The sequence below is a fragment of the Borostomias antarcticus genome (assembly GCF_949987555.1).
Source record: "Borostomias antarcticus genome assembly, chromosome: 2".
NCBI lineage: Eukaryota > Metazoa > Chordata > Actinopteri > Stomiiformes > Stomiidae > Borostomias > Borostomias antarcticus.
In genome coordinates this window covers 14007714-14029371 of record NC_140235.1, presented here as the reverse complement: position 1 = coordinate 14029371, position 21658 = coordinate 14007714, and the positions used below count along the sequence as shown (strand labels likewise).

The 21658-nt window shown below is 44.9% G+C and overlaps 1 protein-coding gene across 1 annotated transcript; it reads left to right on the top strand.

Moving 5' to 3' along the window:
* Positions 1 to 4830: 4830 nt before the first annotated feature.
* Positions 4831 to 21313, top strand: LOC311321415 (uncharacterized protein; the record flags this gene model as incomplete). Its single annotated transcript, XM_084453391.1, has 7 exons — positions 4831 to 4959; positions 6236 to 6293; positions 11841 to 11913; positions 17486 to 17659; positions 19536 to 19910; positions 20068 to 20278; positions 20927 to 21313. 7 exons carry the CDS (start codon positions 4831 to 4833, stop codon positions 21311 to 21313), a joined length of 1407 nt encoding a protein of 468 aa, XP_084309517.1.
* Between the last annotated feature and the right edge of the window lie 345 nt (positions 21314 to 21658).

Sequence of the window (21658 nt, the reverse complement as noted above, 5' to 3'; positions counted from 1 at the left end):
TAGCTAGCTACCCCCGAAGAAACCTAAAGATGCCAATTTGGGGATGTGGGATCAGCAGGTTTCTGTCATGATCACCGCATCGATGCCTTTTGGCTGGAGGTAGAGGCCTTTAAAGATGCCGGAGGAAATCTGTGCTTTCAGGATGTGGCACTTGGCGCAATCAGATTGCTCACTCTGCCCATATCAAATGCTCATCTGCCCATATCAAATGCTCATGTGGAGAGAGAATTTTCCCATGTGACGCTAAAGATGATGCCAGAAATCGCATGGGATTACCGCTGCTTTCTGCTCGCATGGACGTGCGCTCGGTCTAACACGGAGCGGTTTGACGTCTGCAACGTTCCACCCTCCCCGACAGTTGTTGGGGAGCTTTGACTCAACCATCTATTAATACTTGCTAATTAGCAAGTTCACCACATGTACATAGTTTTACATTGACGAGTTACGTTAGAAGTTGGAATGGACTCTTGGCCTGTTCGGCGTGACGGTAAGACATTTTTATTTAATACTATACAGCAGGTGTTTCTGGATGTCGCATCATTGAGTGATGCATTAGCCTACTTGTGTCTCTGGAGTATCACACTCCTGACTCGGTTATTGTAGGCGAGCAGGCAGGCTATTCATGGGTGGTTATACAGGTGGTTATATAGGCCTACCATTGGAAGTTGTGTAGCCTAGTCCACTTGTCACATTCTGCGGTTTCTTGTCACCACTAAAGCTTGTTATCTAGCTTGTCATCTTGAGTTGCTCTCGTCTATGACCGCAGCACCGCCGTTCCTCTATTCATGATATAGCCATGCTTTATGATCATGATATAGCCATGTGTTATTATAATTTGTTGCCTGCATTATCATTTCTTTGACTATTTGATGGGATTACGCATCTTTCTCTCTGTCGTAGGCTGTGTGTGTGACATATGTGTAGGCGTGTGTTGCAGTTTACCACGAGTTATTATTTTCGGTATTTCAACTGAAAGGCATTTTTCTTAGCATGCACTGCTATATATTATATACTTTAATATTTGGGCGGTTTTTTATCACATCGGGCGGATTTTGAGCACTCATTGGGCTGGAAAACATCACACCAATCTGGCAACCCTGATCTAGTGATTACAGTGATGTCGTCCCATCACCAACTGAAAATATTGATCTAGTGATTAGTCAACCCATTGCTAAATCACAAACTACTAAGCTATCCCATAGGAATGAGCCTATAACCATACGACCTGGGCAAGTTGACTTTGCTAGCTACCTAACCTAGCCCTAATGATATTGCCCTGCTCGATTGCTATGCAACATATCAACTGACCAGGGCTGAGTTCAAATTCAGCTAACAGAGGCGACCGTTCGTCGCAAACATGTTTTCTCCAAACGGTCACATTTGAACGGCTTTTAATGAACGTTCCAAATAGTTAGCATAAACGCAACAATCCCCATCTGGGAGCACATCTCCAGTAAGCCTGGGTCCATTGTGATCCTCGTTCCGTTACTGGCTTACTACCTCTCCAGACTGTTAGCTTCTGTTAGCAAACGTTTGCGGCGAACACAAAGCAAACGGAAAATAGTTCGCTAACGTTCGCTATGTTCGCTGAATTTGAATGCACCCCAGTTGTTAAATGTATTTCACAACACTGGTTATTCCACTCACGAGACAGTCCCAGTCAGCTGACGTTGCTTGCTGTGTGAATAGTTTTGCTACGTACGTTGTGAGGCAAGTGTTGGTGACAAGGACTAGCTAGCTTGTAGTAGCTGACTTTAGCCTAACCTTAGCCAAAGCACTTTGAGAGAACGTGCACAGTATCTCCAACTCCTCAGGCCTTGAGTTAGGTAGCTAACACTAGCTAGCATGTTAGCTAGCACTAGCTAACGTTAGCTAGCTATCATTGGGCTTCATTTCCTGAACTTAGCTTTAGCTTAGCGTGCAGCCAGGTTATGGGTTACTGTTTATTTCAGATATTACTTTACATTTCAACTAGCCCTTCTCAGTCCCGTTGTCGCATTCCGCTCGCTCATGCCAGACAACAGTCTGCCCTAGTTAGGAGAGGCGCTCATATTTTTCAGATAAACATGAAACTTCACTTACCTCAGCAAAATCGTCTATTTTAACAAATGCTGGGTTTTGAAGCCTCGGCGCTACCAATAAATAACTTATTTAGACGCGTTCTGTCCGAGTGAAATTATTTTTCTGAGGTAGTCTTCTTCTGTGGTGGTGGCAATGCTTTGAAGCTTCAACCCAGCATTTGTAAAAATAAACCCATTTGCTTAAGTAAGTGAAGTTTCATGTTTATCTGACACAGGCTAAATATGAGCTCCTCTCCTTACTAGGCCGACACCGATTCATTTTGACGGAAAAGTGAATGCACCAGCAAAGGACTGTTGACAACGGGACTGAGAAGGGCTACATTTCATCCAGACATTCCAGTGAAACCAGATAGTCAAAATAACTTACCTGATATAAAATGGGCACCGCAAACGCAGGCATTTCTGATGATTTCCTCAGTCCAGTCCGTACGCTTAATAATGGCGATTTCGTCTGTCTTCCTCTGCTACTGTAGTGAAACCAGGTAGTCAAAATAACCTACCTGATATAAAATGGGCACCGCAAACGCACGCATTTCTAATGATTTCTGGCTCAGTCCAGTCAGTACGCTTAATAATGGCGATTTCGTCTGTCTTCCTCTGCTACGGTTTCAAGAATGCGCGCGCATAGGCTACTCGTGCTGACTAGGCTGTAAAAGGGTCTATAATTAACAAATATGACCCACACTCGTTACATAACTTCTACAACATCCAGTGACAAAATATATCATGGTACCTTGGTATGTCCACACCAAGGTTCGAACTCACAACCTTCGCCGTGATCGGCAGCGCACTATCCACTCGGCCACCGCTGACCTGGGAATTCTGTGGAGTCTTTTGGTTTTGATGTTCTGGGACTACTGCCTGTTGTGGTAGCAGCAATGGAATTGCAGGTCAACAACACGACAGCAAGAAAGAGAGAAAGAAGCACAGACAAAAAGGATTCCCTCTCCTTGGTGTGTCGGCTTACAGCCAACACACAAAAATAGTTCGAAATTGACATGAAAAACACAAAAAGTTATCTTACCTCAACGTTGAGTGTCTCACTCCAAAGTAAAGTATGTGGGTCACGTCAGAGCGCAAGTCTAACAAACGTTTTGTGGCAGCACCCCTAGTGGCTGGGATATAATGAATGTGACAATTTACCCACGAGACAACTTACCCCACTCTCCCCCTATTTCAGTTCTGCCTCAGATTTGCCCCTGTATTGGCTTTACCAGGGGCGGACTGGGGAAATAATTCAGGCCGGGAAATATAGCCCCAGTCAGACCACTTTTTAAGCCTAGTCAGAACAGTGATCTTGCGACGAGGGTGTGCTGACAGGCAAATTCTTAATTCGACCGCTACCAATCAGAATCACTCCCTATCCTCCAATAGAGTGAAAGACGATCGCCTTACCGGAAAGTATGTCCTACCCTATTCGCCCGTAGTGAAACGACCAGGGGCCTCATTTGTAAATGTTGCATGAGTAGCCTACAAAAGCATGCTATGACATGCTATGACAAAAGCATGACAATGACTAAAAGGAGGGTGCAATAATGTGTATGCATGTCATAAAAGTAGCTGTAACAATGCTTAAAATGCTAAGTGCTACAGCTATGCTAACGAGCAATTTTCTGTGCCCCTGTGTGTGTGCGGCCGTGCCTCGAATTGTGTGAGTGTGTAAGCCCCGACAAGAGCAGTTGTCTGTCTGCCAAGGCACCGAGAATCTATTAATTAAACAGCACAGGCTCAGGCAGGCAGCCCCCACCTCTGCTCTCTCCCTCTCTCTCTCCAAGTATCTGTAAGGCTGTAAGCCTACCCAAGGAGACTACAGGAGAATAATATTGGATTATGACAAAAGTATGATTAGTTGTTAGCTAATTATGATATTAAACTATTGTAACTGCAATTCGAAATATCCTGAATATATATATATATATATATATATATATATATATATATATATATATATATATATATATAATTTAAAATAATAGGGACTTGCTAATAATGACTGAGTACTGCCTGCAATAATGGGCCTTGTCTCCCCAGACGCTCAGGACATCTATTGTCTTGAGAGCCGAAGGGAGGACAGTACACTTGAGGTTCTGCAGGACATTTTTGCAGATGGCTCGGTTATCATGAAGCAGAAGAAAAAAGTGAAGACAGAGTAGCCTATAGCCACCCAGCACAGCTAGAAGATACTAAGCTGCCACAACAGGTATTTAGTCCTGTTTTAAGAATTGGCACTGTAACCTGTATGGAGTAACATAACAATACCGGCGTTATCAGAATCTACAGAACAATAGACTACTTAAGGAAATATTGCTGTAATGTGTGCGCAACATAACAATAATATGACCGACTAAGATATTGTTCCAGAGTAAGGAGAGACGAAGTCGTGAAGGAAAATCGACATCTGTGCGTCTACCGACGTCGTTTGATTGGGCTGACGCCGTCACCTGTGGTGAATGGCGCGCAGATTTAAGACAAATAACTGACCCTGTGATTAATTGTTTAACTGCCTGGGTGCCACCGCTCCACGTCCTCCATCTTGCAGGCTCGTAGGAAGGCTCGTGATTAAGGTTCCTGATCAAAACTTTAGTAATACGGCAACCCTGTTTAACATCTGTCAAGTGTATTTTTACCTGCAGGATGGACAGAGCGGCCGTGGTGAACCAGGCATTGGGTCAAGCGAATACTACATGATACCGTAAGAAATGTTATCTCCACTGGAGAGAAATATTTCTATTGACATACAATCTAATAAATGACTGAACTAACTTTTGAGGTGCTCTGGAGCCAAGGTCCGTTCTACGATGGGATTGTATTGTCCATTGTGGCCTGGCGTGAGCTGAAGACTTACCATCATGACCACACTGAAGTAAGAGTGGATCAGGTGAGCTTTAAGTGAGTAGCCAATTAACCAAGTAACAAGCCTAACCAGACTGGAATTTACTATTAAAAGTAATAGGGGAAGCGTAGTGAATATAGTGACGACTATAGTGACTATTAGCATATCCCTGATGGAAAGGTAGGCACTGACTATTATTTGAGTTATAGGGAAAGCAAGAAGCAGTAATCAAGTTAACTATTAAAACTCAGCAGTATAGGAGGGACAAAGAAAAGCCTAGTGTGTACATGAGGGCAAGAAAGAGGAAAAGAGAGAGTAAATACCATTTGCTAAATTATATTCTAGACTAGAATATCCCAAGCGAGAGACTAATTGGAAATCTAGTGCCCTGCAGGGAAAGAAATTAGTAATATTTTATTTTCAGGAAAGTCATTTAGCCAAGAGAATTATAAAATCATTTTTAATAAAAATGTTGTCCCAATTAGTGTTTGCTCTTAGCTAGTGTAGTGTTAAAGAGCAGGGCAAGCTATTGTTTAGTATAATTTATATTTTTATTAGGAAATTGATGTAAAATATTAATAATAAGTATAGAATATTTTTTATAATGATAGGGATAGTTTGTATAAGCTTAATTTTTGCTAGAATAAGTTATATTTTTGAAGTTTTTATTTGAACTGTCCAAACCACAATCATTCTATTTTTACTCACTACTACCACCATGAAACCATGAGAGAGAGGTACTTGGAGAAAAAATCAATGACTAAATGATGAATTGAACAAATTGTTATATTACACTGTTGTTGTACACTTGTACTATTGAATAAGGAATTTGTTAATCTGTTGTTAAAGTCTCTGTGTGCAGCAGAAATAAATTTGGAACCAGACCAGTCGCGCAGCAATGGAGGTCAGGATACCATCATGAACAGCCTGTATGGTAATTAAGACTCAAGCACAATCAATTATCATCATTATCATTGAGATTGTTGTATTTTTATTTTCCTCTTATTATATTATTATATATTAATATATTTATGTCCAGTCCAGGTGGGGCTTGCACCTTTGTTAATATATAATTATTATATATTAACAAAGTACTATACTGTGGTGTTAATTTGTGTGTTTTGAATTAACCCAGAGGAACCAGAGCAACATGACAGAACCAAACCAGAGCAACACACCAAAGCCCAGACAAATGTTAAGCACACATGCGGAAATTGTCCTGGAAGAAAGGATTGACAGATCTCTCATGATAGCCTGCATTTACCACTGTGTGAAAGACAAATGTGATTGTTGACCAATGTTGTCTCTCTCTCCATTACAGAGAGGGGGCGGGGTCAAGGCAGTAGTGAATGGAGACAGGCCACAGCTACAGGAAGCAGGTAGAGTAGAGAGCGTCAGAAATTATTGACTGTTCATTGTTCTGTGAAATTTCATCATACCCCAAAGGCCAGGTGTGACCATGTGACATGCTGAGGTCATCGCCCAAAAGAATGTGTACCCCAACGAGGCTGGCGTCAGACGGGGGAGGTGATTGACGGGTGAGCCCGGCGGCTGGACAGTGGGGTTCCGGCGGCTGGACGATAGGGTTCCGAAAGGAGGTCTATAGTTCAGGTGCGTGGAACATGGAATGTGATGCCGCAAGGGGCAAGGAGAAAGGAGAATGGTGCCTTACCCCCAGCCAGACCTCAGGGAGGGACACAAAGGGAAGGCCGATTTAGGGTTTAGAAAGAACAGTGGAGATAGATAGCTCTAAAAAACATCAGGAGAATGGACAATAATTCTGCTATGAGTGCTCAATGCTTTATGCTCAACTAAGTAATTAAATTATTGATTGCAGTCCCCTACATGATAGATTTAGTTAAAACATGTCATGAAGTGTCCACTGAATTATTGATATCATAATTCCGTGTCCAAGGGGGGATTGGTTTGATTTTGGCAAGGTTTATTTTAACTCAAGTTAATTTTTAAATAAGTTTTATTTAGACAGAAACCAAGCATCAATTTTAATTTAATTTACAAACAAGGCGCTGGTCCAAAAATGTATCTGCACAACAATTTATTAAAAATGTATAATAACTTTAATTTTTAATTGAAACAAGGAAATTGTAAATGTTTTTGCTGATAAGAAAAAGAAGCTGAGTAAATGTGATTGCTTTAACCCCTGGAAGGAACTTGGAGCTACAAGACTGAACTAGGAACATAAGTATATTTTTGTTTCTCTAATAGCTAGTGCTAAGTCATCAGTGTTGTTGTGAAACTGCTTTGTTATTCAAGGTTATTGTGAGAGTTAGTTTCGGCCTGAGCTAGACTAATTGCCCTGTTGAGTGGGCTGAGGGAGTGTCCTACTCTCCTGGCAGACGATTAGCAATCAGCAGTTACAGGCCTTAAGCATTGACGGCTTAGACGGCGACAGCGGGAAGGCGACCGAAGGCTAGGGCGACCAAAGGCACCGGGCGACTTATTCAAGAGCGACTTTGTCAAGTAAGACTGTCAGGAAGGTAGTACGTCTACATTTACCTCAGTACCTGTTTTGTTACCATTATGTGTTTGCATCCTATTCCTGTTGTGTTCCCTCTCCGGGGGTCACGCAGACACTGGGTCACCCCCAGACTCCGTAACCCCTCTAACCTCATCTATCCGACTGTCTCAACTCATAGAGAGCAAGTGGTGACAGGGGGACTTTGGAATTGCCAGTCGGCGGTGCCCAAAGCTGAGTTTATCTCAGGCTATGCATCCTTGCTCTCCCTCAGCTTCCTTGCTCTCACCGAGACATGGATCACACCAGAGAACACTGCCACACCCGCAGCCCTGTCAGATGTGTATTCTTTCTCCCACACTCCCAGAGCTGCGAGGCGAGGTGGTGGTACTGGCCTGCTCATTTCCCCAACATGGAAATACTCACTCGTCTCCATCCCACAGTTCTCCCCTCCCTCTTTTGAATTCCATGCTGTCTCTGTCATGTATCCAATCAAGCTCACCATTGCTGTTGTGTATCGCCCACCAGGTCCTCTTGGTGAATTCCTAGAGGAGCTCGATACACTAGTTTCGCACTTCCCAGATGATGGGTCCGCACTCATCCTTCTCGGGGACTTCAACATCCAGAGTGAGAAATTGGAACCTTTCCTCTCCTTCCTCTCCTCCTTCGATCTTCACCTCTCTTCTTCTCCTCCTACTCACAAAGCCGGCAACCAGCTGGATCTCATCTTCACTAGACACTGTTCCACCCCTAACCTCTCTGTCACTCCCCTCCATCTCTCTGACCACTATTTCATGTCCTACTCCCTCTCCATCCCCTCTTCCCCTGTAACTCCTCCTCCTACCCACATGGTTACCGCCCGTAGCCATCTCCGCTCGCTCTCCCCTACTGACCTTTCCTCTACTGTCACCTCCGCCCTCCCCGCCCCTGAATCCTTCTCTCTCCTACCCTCTGATACTGCCACTGATCTTCTCCTCTCTACTCTTTCCTCTTCTCTGGACAATCTCTGTCCCCTCACCTCCAGGCCTGCACGCCCAACTCCACCTGCCCCATGGCTGTCGGACTCAGTGCGTACTGATAGACGGAGCCTGAGAATAGCTGAGCGCAAATGGAGGAAAGGCAAGCTCCCAGAGGACCTTCTTAATTTCCAATCTCTTCTTTCCACATTCTCCTCCTCTCTGTCTGCTGCTAAAGCTTCTTTCTTCCACTCTAAAATCCTAACCTCTGCTTCCAATCCTAAAAAACTCTTTGAAACCTTCTCTTCACTACTCCAGCCCCCACCTCCTACTCCCAACTCCTCCCTTTTCCCTGATGATTTCGCCAACTTCTTTGACATGAAAGTTAACGATATCAGATCCTCTTTCCCCCCTCCCCCGGTCAACGCTCCATGCACGAAACTCACCCCCCCATCCCCACCCTCTCTCCACTCCCTGCTCCCCCCCTCCTCTCCACGCCCCACCTTATCCCACTTTTCTCCCCTCTCCCCCAACGAGGCCCTCAACCTTGTAACATCTAACCGCCCCACCACGTGCTCCCTAGACCCTGTTCCCTCGACTCTCCTTCAGTCTGTTGCACCCGAACTCCTTCCCTTCCTAACCCACCTCATCAATGCATCTCTTGTTTCAGGATGTTTTCCCTCTGCTTTCAAGACTGCCAGAGTCACCCCCCTCCTAAAGAAACCATCTCTCGACCCCTCTGATGTCAAAAACTACAGACCGGTTTCCCTTCTATCCAAAACACTTGAACGTGCTATCTTTAACTACCTGTCTTCGTACCTCCACCAGAACGACCTCCTAGATCCCCACCAATCCGGGTTCAAGGCTGGCCACTCGACAGAGACCGCCCTCCTTGCAGTAACAGAGTCACTCCATGCCGCTAGAGCGAACTCTCTCTCCTCTGTCCTGATACTCCTAGACCTGTCAGCAGCATTTGATACGGTAGACCACCAGATCCTCCTCTCCACCCTCGAGGAGAAAGGCATCGATGGCTCTGCACACTCCCTGTTTGCATCCTACCTGACGGGCCGCTCCTACCAGGTGACATGGAGAGGGTCGACTTCGGAACCGCGTAGTCTGACTACGGGGGTTCCACAAGGGTCTGTCCTGGGTCCTCTCCTGTTTTCCCTCTACACTACATCTCTGGGCTCTGTCATTCGCTCGCATGGCTTCTCCTATCACTGCTATGCCGATGACACCCAACTGGTTCTGTCATTTCCCCCTTCTGATACAGAAGTGGAGACACGCATAGCTGGGTGCTTGGCTGACATTTCGGAGTGGATGACGACACATCACCTCAAGCTCAATCTGGACAAGACTGAGCTGCTGTTCCTCCCGGGGAAGGGCTGTCCGCACCGGGACCTGGCCATCACCATTGAAGACACAGTGGTGACCCCGACTCGGACTGCGAGGAATCTGGGTGTGACCCTGGATGACCAACTGTCATTTTCCTCACATGTCACATCCGTCACACGTTCCTGCAGATTCATGCTCTACAACATCAGGAGGATTCGCCCTTTCCTCACTAATGAAACGGCGCAGGTACTCATCCAGGCCCTGGTCATCTCCCGCCTGGACTACTGCAACTCCCTCCTCGCGGGGGCACCGGCGTCAGCCATTAAAGCTCTGGAACTTGTCCAGAAAGCTGCTGCTCGCCTGGTGTTCAACCACCCCAAATTCTCCCACACAACTTCCCTCCTCCGTTCTCTACACTGGCTCCCTGTAGCGGCTCGCATCCAGTTTAAAACTCTGGCGCTAACCTACAGGGCAATGAAAGGAACAGCCCCCTCCTACCTCCAGGCCATGGTCAAACCCTACATCCCCTCCCGACCACTACGCTCTGCTACCTCAGGGCGACTGGTTGCCCCATCACTCCGAGGCTCCTGCGGTCGATCGACACGGTCACGGCTCTTCTCTGTCCTGGCCCCGCAGTGGTGGAATGAGCTGCCCACTGATGTCAGGACAGCAGAGTCGCTGCCCATCTTTCGTCGCAGGCTCAAAACTCATCTCTTCAAGAAGTACTACAACAATCCTCCCACCTAAGCACTTATTATATTATATTGCACTGTACTTTAGATTGTGATTCGTGCACTTTGCCCTCAGCACTAGATTATGCTCTTAGTCACTTGTTTGTTTTAGAAAGAAGATGCACTTGTGAGTTCTGGCAAGTAGTAGTACATTGGCTCTTCCTACGTTAAATGCAATTATTGTTAGTCGCTTTGGATAAAAGCGTCTGCTAAATGACTGTAATGTAATGTAATGTAATGTACACCTATAACCAATAACTCCTACGCTATGATGAGTTCTAGTAACCTCCGAACAAAGTGACTTTTGAACCAAAAACCATCAAGGAAGGAATCTTCGGAGGATCTCCATGGAACCCAGTCTACCCAGTCCCCTCTACACTCTACTGGACTGATCGGACAAAGGACATTCCTAAGCCAGGGAGTGTGGGTGTAAAGGATCAGACGGGTGGCAAGCCATCAGACGGGTGCCAGATAATCAGACGGGTGGCAAAAGCATCAGATGGGCGCCAAAGGATTGGACGGGTGCCATCAGACAGAGGAGAATGGAAGGACCTCAGCGGACATCGCGAGGAGGCAGAAAAACATGTCCGTGAGAATTACTTGTCTTAATGAATAATCACCAACACATACATATTGTCATTATTTATCTATAACAGGACAAACCATAATAGGTCCTGTCAGTTGTATGAATTTTTGTTGTTGTTTGTTTTGTTTAAAAGTGTTATGTTTCAAGTTTGAAAAAGGAATGGTTTAAAAACTGTGTGACTAAAATGCTGATTTCCTCTCCACATGTTCTCAAAACTCTCTCTCGCGAGATGTCTTGGCTGTGGGATTTGGACAAGGCAGTGGAAGCTGGCGCCAAAAGACGCAGACTTCGCTCCCTACTCCAACCTACAGACAAGCTAATGTTTTCTGAATGACAAACATAATTCTTTTGAAAACTGACTGTGTGTTTTTAAGTTAGCATCTGAAGTTATTGTTTAATGTTAATTGTTGTCTTATTGACATTTTTGAGTTAAGCTAAGCCAGGGGTGTCAAACTCTGGCCCGCGGGCCAAATTTGGCCCGCAGTGTAATTATATTTGGCCCGCGAGGCAATACCAAATGACTACTAGAGCTGGCCCGCCAGTATTCGATTTTGCATGTCTGCACTATTAAGTTATATATTGTATGGTAATAAGCGTTGCTTGTTCCATATTCAATGTTAAAGAAAAACTTGTTTGGGTCCATATTCAAATTTTCATTTGTTCAATGTTGGCCCGCGACTTTGTTCAAGTTAAAAATTTTGGCCTATGTGTATTTGAGTTTGACACCCCTGAGCTAAGCCAATGGTGAAGTTCACTGTGACAGTCGGGTGACCGTCAAAGGGGGCTCTGAAGTGGGCAGAACTTCACCAATTTCAGTAAACCTCTGTTAATTCTTGCCTTAGGCTACAGTGACTCTGATACCAGTGTATATTTAGATGAGCTGCCCAGCGTTGATACCAAAGAGGGTCATAGAAGGTCAGAGAAGGATTTCTGGACAGACTTAGTCAGCAGTAAGGAGCAAACAACAGCTGATCTGGGATTGCCCAACTCGACATTGGATATGGTCAGTCCCCTAGCAGGTCTAATCTGGAGCTGGCACCATATTCATGTGCCATATTCATTGCCAGATCACTGCAGCATATTATGATTTATGTCACTAGGCCTAACTTTCCCAAGATGGGAGCAACCTAGAATGGCCAATCACAAGTTGTAACTGATGAGACTGACCAATGAGAAATGCAGGCCTGCTGGCCAAACCTATTGTGACTAATGGAATGTGATGTCCCACGTCATATAAAGTGGAGAAACTGATGTGAATGGTAGCTTTTTGCTTTTTGCCTTTAGCTTTAGCTGTTGCTAGCTGTTGCTAGCTGCTGTCTTGTGTTAAGAAGCAATAAACCTGGATCAACGTTCTCTCGTCTGACATCCTCTTTATTCAAGGACCATAAACTACAGTAAGATAAACTCTCTTCTGAATAATTATTGATCAGTAATATGTGTAAGTTAAGTTTCTAACTTCAGAAGCTCACTTGAAGTGCCTCAGTTGAAAAAAAAAAAGTTAATACGACCCAATGTCTAAAGACACAGTATTGTTACCTTGCAGAACAAAATGTGTTGTGTATTTGTTTTCCAGATGGAATTTATCCTGTCAGAATTGTTCCATACTGCTAGTTAGGAGCAGGCAGTTAGATAATGTAGCTTGAATTTAGTTGCAGGGATATCAGTGACCTGTGCACTGCAAGACAATGGCAGGAAGGGCTGCAGAACGCCTGTAGCCTACCTAATTTTGTTGGTGCACTAATATCCACCACCGGATTATACAAAGCAACCACTCGCTTATCACTTCATATTGAGTATCTTCAATTTTATTTTAAAGTGGAATCCCTTTGGCCACAACCCAAACCGGGCATTTCATGGAGGAATGGAAACTTGCAAAAAATCAGGTTAAGTTTGTGGAGACAAACTATTCACTATAGTGATGGTGAAACGAGGCTTTCTGATACGCCGAGCATTTTAGGCACATTGTATCACAAAAAGATTCATTACTCGAAGCCTCATTAAATGCTTTGTACGCTACCAACACCTGCTGGCAAAGATAATTTAGAGCAGCCAATATCACTGCGCACCTGTTGGAGCGCTGAAACATTACTGATATAACTGATTTTGATTGACAACTTCACTGATTGTTAATTTAGCTACACATGTAGGCCGAGCATAATTGGCGTGTGCTGCATATAAGGGAAGAGGGAATGTATATTTGTCTTGTTATTTATCTGGACCCTGGGTCTGCAATAAAGTTTAATTGGATTTAGGAACAATAAAGTCCTAGCTGTATTTGAGAACAAACCATCTTCCCTTAATACAAGTCTTAGAATAATCTTCATCTGCCTGGATCTATGGCAAAGGTGTGTTAAAACAACTCTTGCTCTATTGCTGGGGCAGTGGCTATAATTTACCAAAGGAATAGCCAGCCACTACACTAAACAATGAGGATGGTTGTGACTTCACTGTATGATGTAGGCTACTCTAACTTTCTCATAGTAATAATTATCATTAGGCTGTTTGTTGTTGTAACTATTTCTGACTAAAGTAGATGACTGACATGTTATAATGTTATAATTGGTCAACACATGAAAACTGGTACATAGCCTAAAAAATCTATTTAAGTACTAAACATGCAGAACACAAACAGTGAAATAACGAGGGACAACATTGTGAGGGGTGCAGTTGGGCAGTAGCCTAGGCTAAATGTGCTTCTGTAACTGGGGACTCTGAGCTTATGTAACTGGGAAGTGACAGTGAATGTGCTTCAGTGGGCAGTTAAACTGGGGACTGAGTGATTGTGTATTGCAACTGGGAAGTGACTGTAGTGACTATACAGCCAAGTCCCAATGTCCACCCTTGCAGACTTACAGACTTTGAGACGTTCACGCTAAGTGCGTGAGGGCTTAGGGCTGTCCCATTGTCAAATCGTCAAGTGCACGGGGGCTGTCTGGCAGACATTTTGAGCCCTTTATGCCCCCTTACCGTAAGTCTGCACTTCTGCAGACTTTGCCTAAGGGAATTAACCACAGCTCATATCGTTGTGATGTGAAACACGGGGTTAGGCTACCTGAAGAACGGGCAATAAACAAGCACGGACAGTTCAACCAACCCTAACATTCACGTTACAAAACAAAATATGTTTTCTTGTTTTCAGTTGAACTTGCTTATCTGCACAAGTAGCCTTATAATTATTTTGGTTTCAATATTTTTACGTAGTCTATAGGTTATCAACCCCATGGGTTCGTATAATTTGATTTGTTTGAAAATATGTAGGCTATGGTTATAAATTACATCAATTTATTTTGCCCTAAATCATATGATTCCCCAATTAAAAGCTGCATGACATTAATCGTCCATCTCGGTACAGTGTTCTTTGAATTGAGATTTCCAACATGAATATGGAAAGAGTTGTGAGGTGCAGAGATGTGTATTGACATTCTTGAGTAAATACTTTTGGATTCATCACAAACAAGAATCACAGGCAGTAATGTAGTTCGCTTATGACCACAAAATGAAATGATTTCAACAAGTTGAACAGAAATGTTTTGAGGGTAACACAGAGGGTTGTTCTGCTTCGTATGGGTCGGTTGTTGCTTCCTCTTCCCCCAGGCTCGGGGCCGAAGGGCTATCCTTTTACCACCCTGAGCCTGGGTGAGGGGTCACCGGGCTATATATCCGGGCATATCTCCAGGCGCCATGTCACGAAGTGTTGTCCGCCCATCCTGCCTCACTGATGTTGAGATCTCTGCATTGCTGCAGGAGATCCTGTGCAGCAGGCACAAAAGGGTGTCTCGACTTGAGGGAGGCTCCGCTGTTGCAGTGAGCCTGTCGTGGAGCAGGTGGTTAAGCTCCACGGCCGGCAGACAAGACTGTGGTTCCTGTGCGGCGGAGGCCAGCGGGCGGGTGCCTGCAAGGATGGGAAGGTTGTCCACAGGAGTGGGACGCAGGCATCCTGTCACGATGCGCACCCTGAAGCACACGCATTGTCACACCCTGGAGCTCTGTAAGATAAAAACAATATCAGTGTTGAACCCTGGGATTTGACACACGAGATTCGAAATTATTTTATGTGTCACATGTAATGTACGGTGTACAGTCACAGTGAAATGTTGCTGCCGTTATGCTACAGATAAACTCTAATACTCAATTCCATGTTACAAATTTACAAGTTACAATTTACAAAATTACAATTTTACAAATAACACAAAATACCGTAGCAGGGAGAACAGTACATTCATCCAGAAAAGCTTTGTGAGGTCAGACGATGTTGGTTGAGAGAGCATAGCAATCTCCGCTCTAGTTCAACCCAAAGGTGTTCTATCGGGTCGAGGTCAGGGCTCTGTGTGGGCCAGTCAAGTTCTTCCACACCAACCTCACTCAACCATGCCTTTATGGACCTTGCTTTGCTGAAGCATTAACTACCTTCACTGGAGCTAAGGGGCCTAGGCCAACCCCAGAAAAACAATTCCAGATCATTATACCTCCTCCACTAAACTTTACAGTTGGCACAATGCAGTCAGGCAGGTAACGTTCTCCTGGCATTCACCAAACCCATACTTGTCCATCAGACTGCCAGATAGAGATGTGTGATTCATCTCTCCACAGAACACATTTCTCCTGCTCCAGATCCCAGTGGTGGCATGCTTTACACCACTCCATCTGACGCTTGGCATTGTGCTTGGTGATGTAAGGCTTGCATGCAGCTGCTCAGCCATGGAAACCCATGCCATTAAGTGTTTGTGCTGATGTTAATGCCAGATGAGGTTTGGAACTCTGCAGTTATTGAGTCAGCAGAGCGTTGGCGATTTTTATTTCACTTTGCAATAATACCACTTACAGTTGATCGTGGAATATGAGGAGGGAAGAACATTTCTTGACTTGACTTGTTGCAACGGTGGCATCCTATTACAGTACCACGGTGGAATTCAGAGAGCTCTTCAGAATTACCCATTCTTTCACAAATGTTTGTAGAGGTAGAGTGCGTGGTTAGATGCTTGATTTTATACACCTGTGGCAATGGGACTGAATGAAACACCTGAATTAAATTATTAAAAGGTGTGTTCCAATACTTTTGTCCATAGTGTACGTTCAGCTGACCATACTACTCTCTGTAGGGCTTTGCGGTCCTGAGAGCTGCTGGTATGTGTGTTGACCATGTCAGGTCCCTGGTGATTTGGACACCAAGGTACTTGAAGCTGTCCACTCTCTCTACAGGGGTCCCGTTGATGATTAGAGGGGTGTAGTTTCTCTCCTGCTTCCTCCAAAAGTCCACCACCAATCCTTTGTTTTGCTGACATTCAGATAGAGGTTGTTTTCCTGACAACCACGGGGTCAGGAGCCTCACCTCCTCCAGGTAGGCCCTCTCATCATTGTTGGTGATTAGGCCTGTCACTGCTGTGTCGTCAGCAAACTTGACAATGGCATTGGAGTCGAAGGTGGCTGAACAGTCGTGTGTGTAAAGGGAGTACAGTAGTGGAGACAGCACACAGCCCTGGGGGGCTCCCGTGTTGAGTGTGAGGGAGTCAGTCCATGCCGTGAGAGCGAACTATCTCTCTTCTGTCCTAATACTCCTAGGCCTGTCAGCAGCATTTGATACCTTATACCCCCTTCCGACCGCTAAGCTCTGCTACCACGGGGCGACTGGTTGCCCCGTCACTCGAGGCCCATACGGTCGATCAACACGGTCACAGCTCTTCTTCTCTGTCCTGGCCCTGCAGTAGTGGAACGAACTGTCCACTGACATCAGGACAGCAAAGTCGCTGCCCATTTTTCGTTGCAGGCTCAAAACTTATCTCTTCAAGAAGTACTACCATGACCATCTTTTTTTTAGCACCTATTGCATTTTAGATTGTTATTCTTGCACTTTGCCTTCAGCACTAGATTATGCTCTTAGTCACTTGTTTTAGAAAGTTGATGCACTTGTGAGTTCTGGCAAGTAGTTGTACATTGGGTTTTCCTACGTTAAATGCAATTATTGTAAGTCGCTTTGGATAAAAGTGTCAGCTAAATGACTGTAATGTAATGTAATGGGATGAGGTGTGGTTGCCTACCTTCACCACCTGGGGTCTGTCTGACAGGAAGTCCAGGATCCACTTGTTATGGTCTAGTGGGCCAGACAACTCCTTGTGAGAGCCTGTCGTTTTTTTTTCCTTTAAACTTAAAACTCATCTCAATTTTCTGGTGGGTACCAGGCTTCCCTAAGATGTTAATGAGTTCCCCCATGGTCTCCTCTTCAACAATAGCTGTACAGTCAGTACAGACTGCAAGCATGATTTGTTGTTGTATTTTTGTACTGTATGATTGTGTGACCTATATTTTGGAAAACAGTGGCCTTGACTCCCTGTATAAATAAAGATTGAATTAATGATCAATTCATGGGCCTTCAAGAGCAGCTCCTGCCTTATTTACTATATTTCCCATATCTCCCTAAGCACACTGAAGAAGCATTTGTGCCATAAGCTGAGGCTACTCTGGTGAGCTGCCTCTGTATCTGTGCCATAAGAAGCTGGCCCTGGCGTAAGCTGCGGGGCTCTCAGGGGGAGCAGCCTGCGGCGTTGGTATTACGTGACTGCTGGGAGTATGCACGCCAGCGGTGTGGCACCGGGTTTGGGTGGACTGTTCCTGGTATGGCAGAGGAGTATGGTTTGGGCGCTCTGGAGTTTGGGCCTCTGGTTGTGTGGGGGGATGTCCCACCATGGCTTCTCCTGGTTCCTATAGTGGACTTGAGCTTTTGTGGTTAGGGCTAGGTTGAGGTTTGGCCATACTGGGCTGAGGTCCACTCTTTATTTGATGGCGAGGTGTGATTCAGTGTTGTGTGAGGCCTGTGCAGTTCCTGAGACTGTTGAACATGTCCTGCTGTTCTGTAGCAACTATGACTCAGAGATCTATTCTGCACAGTACGCTGTGTGAGCTTGGGCAGGGATGGGGTTTGCAGGGGTTGTTGGGCTCAGGAGAGGGTGTGAGGGACTGTAGTAGGGCACTCTTTGACTTTCTTAGGGTTACGGGGCTGGGTCGTAGGATTTGATCCTTCTTTCTTCCTTTTATCTTTATTTTTTTTTAGTATCCTGAAGTTTGTGTCGCCTGGGGCAGTACACTCCGGTAAGGTAGGTGGCGGTATGCACCTTTAGTTGGTCCGCGACCCGCCATTCATTTAAAGAAGAAGAAGAGAGAGGGGCGGGCCGAAAGAAAAGGGGTGAGCTGATCACAAAACCTGATCTCACGTTGGAGTTTACTAGTAGCCTACAGCAGTATATCATTTATAACCGCAATGGTGCGCGAATGTGCAGTCCCCTATTGTGGAAACAAAATGAATGCAACATCAAGAAGATTCGCCTTTCACAGGCTTCCGTTGTTCGACCGAGAAAGATTGAGACTTTGGCTGGTTGTCTTAGCGATCGACATACACACTCCAGTCCCAGTGCTTCGTAAGTCAGACTTGCGGGTTTGTGGGGCGCATTTCGACGATAATGATTATGTAAGCCACAAAACAAATACTATCCAGAGAAGACATCTGAAGAACACAGCTGTTCCTCGTGTCGGACCAGCAGCACTACCAAGCACGCGAGCTGGGGTAAGTTATGGTGCGTTCGTTTGTGGTCGGAGGTGGCAAGTCGCAAGTGGCAAAATACCTACCTCCGACCTGTGTGCATTCGAGCTATAGCGAAGTCGCAAAAACATGGATGCGCATATACTCTCTGTTGCGCTTACTGTATATTATCCACACCGGCACCAACAACTTTGTGAATTTCTTCGTTCGGAAGAAGATGAAGAAAACACCAAACGTGAAAGGTGCGCTACTATTTTCTTTGTTGTTTTTCTGTGTTTGTCCTCCTTTTACAGACCATAGCCTAGCCTACGTTTGACAGTCGAGTCTAGAATAACGGTCACTCTACCGGCGTTAGCCGTTTGATCACTTCTATCAAAAAACAATATATCTATTCTATTCTTGTTATGTTATTTATGATTAAACCACTTTTATCTATGTAGCCCATAACTTGCCTATTCAAAACAGAGCTACCACACGTTGTTTCGATTGGCAGCCTACTTAACGCAGCCTATGAAACATTTTGTTTCGCTTGGGTCGCCGGCTGTTGTTTGAACTATAGTTCACGCTATAGCGTGTCGTTACTGTTTCACTCCAAATAACGGGTCTTTTGGGATCTTTTGTAGCTAGTTCAGCTGAGATCAGTTGCGATTCTAGTGATTCGGTGGGCTAGGCTATATTGAAAAGAACTGCTATGCCAGTTTGGGAAAAATAGCCAACTTTGTAGGCTAGGCCTACTGTAGGAAGCCTACAGAAAATAGGGTCTCAGAAAATAGTGCTTTTCACTGATTGGGCACTGATAGGCCTATACAAACAAACATGCAGAACGAGAACGAGAATTCATAGAACAAATGGTTAGGCTAATCAAAAATTGTAGGGTACAGTGAAATGTTATTGCCAGCCAGTTCCTGTGCTGAATCTTCAGAATGAATAGGCCTACTGACAGAATATTATCACTAGCCTGCATTATGAATTGACCCTATTCCTATTATCTTTATTTCTCCCATAGGATTGCAGTGGCCTCCTCACTGCTTCAGGCAAGATGCACAGTCCTTAAGTCAGGCACAGAGTGGGCAATAATGCTGAAGATGGATGAGAACACTTTCTTCAGGCATCTAAGAGTCACCAAGGCCCAGTTTCAATTGTTGCTAAGCAATTTGCAGCAGCATGGGCTAGATCAAGAATCTGCAAGGGGTCTAGGCCTACCACAAGTCCCTTCAGAGAAGAAGGTTCTCATGTTCCTTTGGTACATGGCGAATCAGAACAGCTTCAGAGAAATATCAGACAAGTTTGACGTATCTCAGTCTACTGCACATAAATCAATTCTACAAGTGCTTCACACCTTTTGCACCCTTGGGCATTGTTATATCTCCTGGCCAACAAGGTGAATGAAACATTTTTGAATGAATGAATGAAAATCTATTTTGAACATGATTTCAACCAAATAATAAAAGTTACAGACAAATAACAGACGTTTAAATACATGAATTCATTGTTCGAAAAGTAGTAGGATGGAGATATGCTATTTCCCTTCCCATTAGGTGTGAGAAGAGAGCGACCGCAGCTGCTTTCCACAGGGTGTGTGGCATTGAAGGAATCATTGGAGCGATCGATGGGTGCCACATACGACTCCAGAGGCCACAGATAGGGGGGGACTACATGAACCGCAAGGCCTACTATTCCATCCTGCTGCAGGGAATAGTCGACGAGAGGGGCCGTTTCATCGACATTTTCGTTGGACCACCAGGCAGGGTATGTAATCCTTTCCTTATTGACTGCAGACATCAGACACGGCAGGCGGCTCTTTCTGTATCTTTATTTACCAGCACCTGGGTTAAATAAGATGAATATGAAACATACGGTGGTTGGCTCAATAATATATCTCTGCTACTTTATCCCATAACCGCCGCTCTCTCAGGCAAAGGGAATGAGCCTATGACAGCACAGCCAACCTACCACTAGAGGGCACCCACAGGCCACAGAAAACCAGAATATATAATATATAATATAACTGAATATATTTTGCATAGGCTATCAAAAGGTAGATGCTAGATTAGATGGACGGAGGAGGGGGCAGGGACTCAATTTTGCAGCCGGGCAACAAGCATTGAGCAATTCCCCTGCTTTCCCGCGAGCGTGCCCGAGCAGGAGTATTGCGATATGTGGAGCGTGCCCAATCAGCACCATCAAAGTAGCTCCACTCCTGGGTCCAGTTTCGTAAATCAGCCTGACCCGTTTCCACGTCTGACCCATGAGCTGCTTGTGATTGGTTGATGTGTAGTGGAGTCTCCTCCCCTCCTCCGTCCGGACGATCTAATCTAGCATCAACCCTATCGAAATGAAACAATGAAATAAGTATTTTGCCAAACTTTAGCAAACTAATGATGACTCTTGTTACAGGTGCACGATGCCAGGATGTTGAGGGCCTCACCCTTCTACATCAACTGGGAGGAGAAGATGGGGGAGTACAGGCTACTGGGTGACAGTGCCTACATTGGACAAGCCTACCCATTCATTGTTATGCCAAAGAGGGACAACGGGGCCCTCACCGATGAAGACCAACGGCAAAACACAAAGATCAGCCGTGGAAGGGTGGCTGTTGAGCAGGCTTTTGGGAGGATGAAGTGTAAGTGGAGGCGTGTGAGGGATCTTCAAAACACCCGCATGGACATTGTTGTGATGCTGATCATGGCCGCCTGCTTTCTACACAATATGTGTATGGATGCCAACGAAGTGTGTGAGGAGCACCCACATGGTTGTCCAAGGGAGGAAGACCACAACTTGTAAATGTTGTAGTCACAGTGTCTGCCCCAGTCTACCTCGCCTGCACGTTCAAGCCTCTCTTCCAGCATGGACACACCACAAACACCAGGTTTTCCCTTCGCAATCAGGGAGCTCCCAACGGCTCCTCACCATGTTCTCCCTCCATGCCTTTCACCGCATGGACCTGCCCTGTGTCAGATCTATTTAATATTAATATATTTTTTATATACATACATTATATTTGTAATTGTATTGGCTGTATATTTGTTGATGTATTTACATGTTTTTATTGTATTGGCTGGCTGTATCTTTGCACTTCATATATTTTGTATCTTCTTATACTTCTTATATATCTTTCTTAAACTGTCA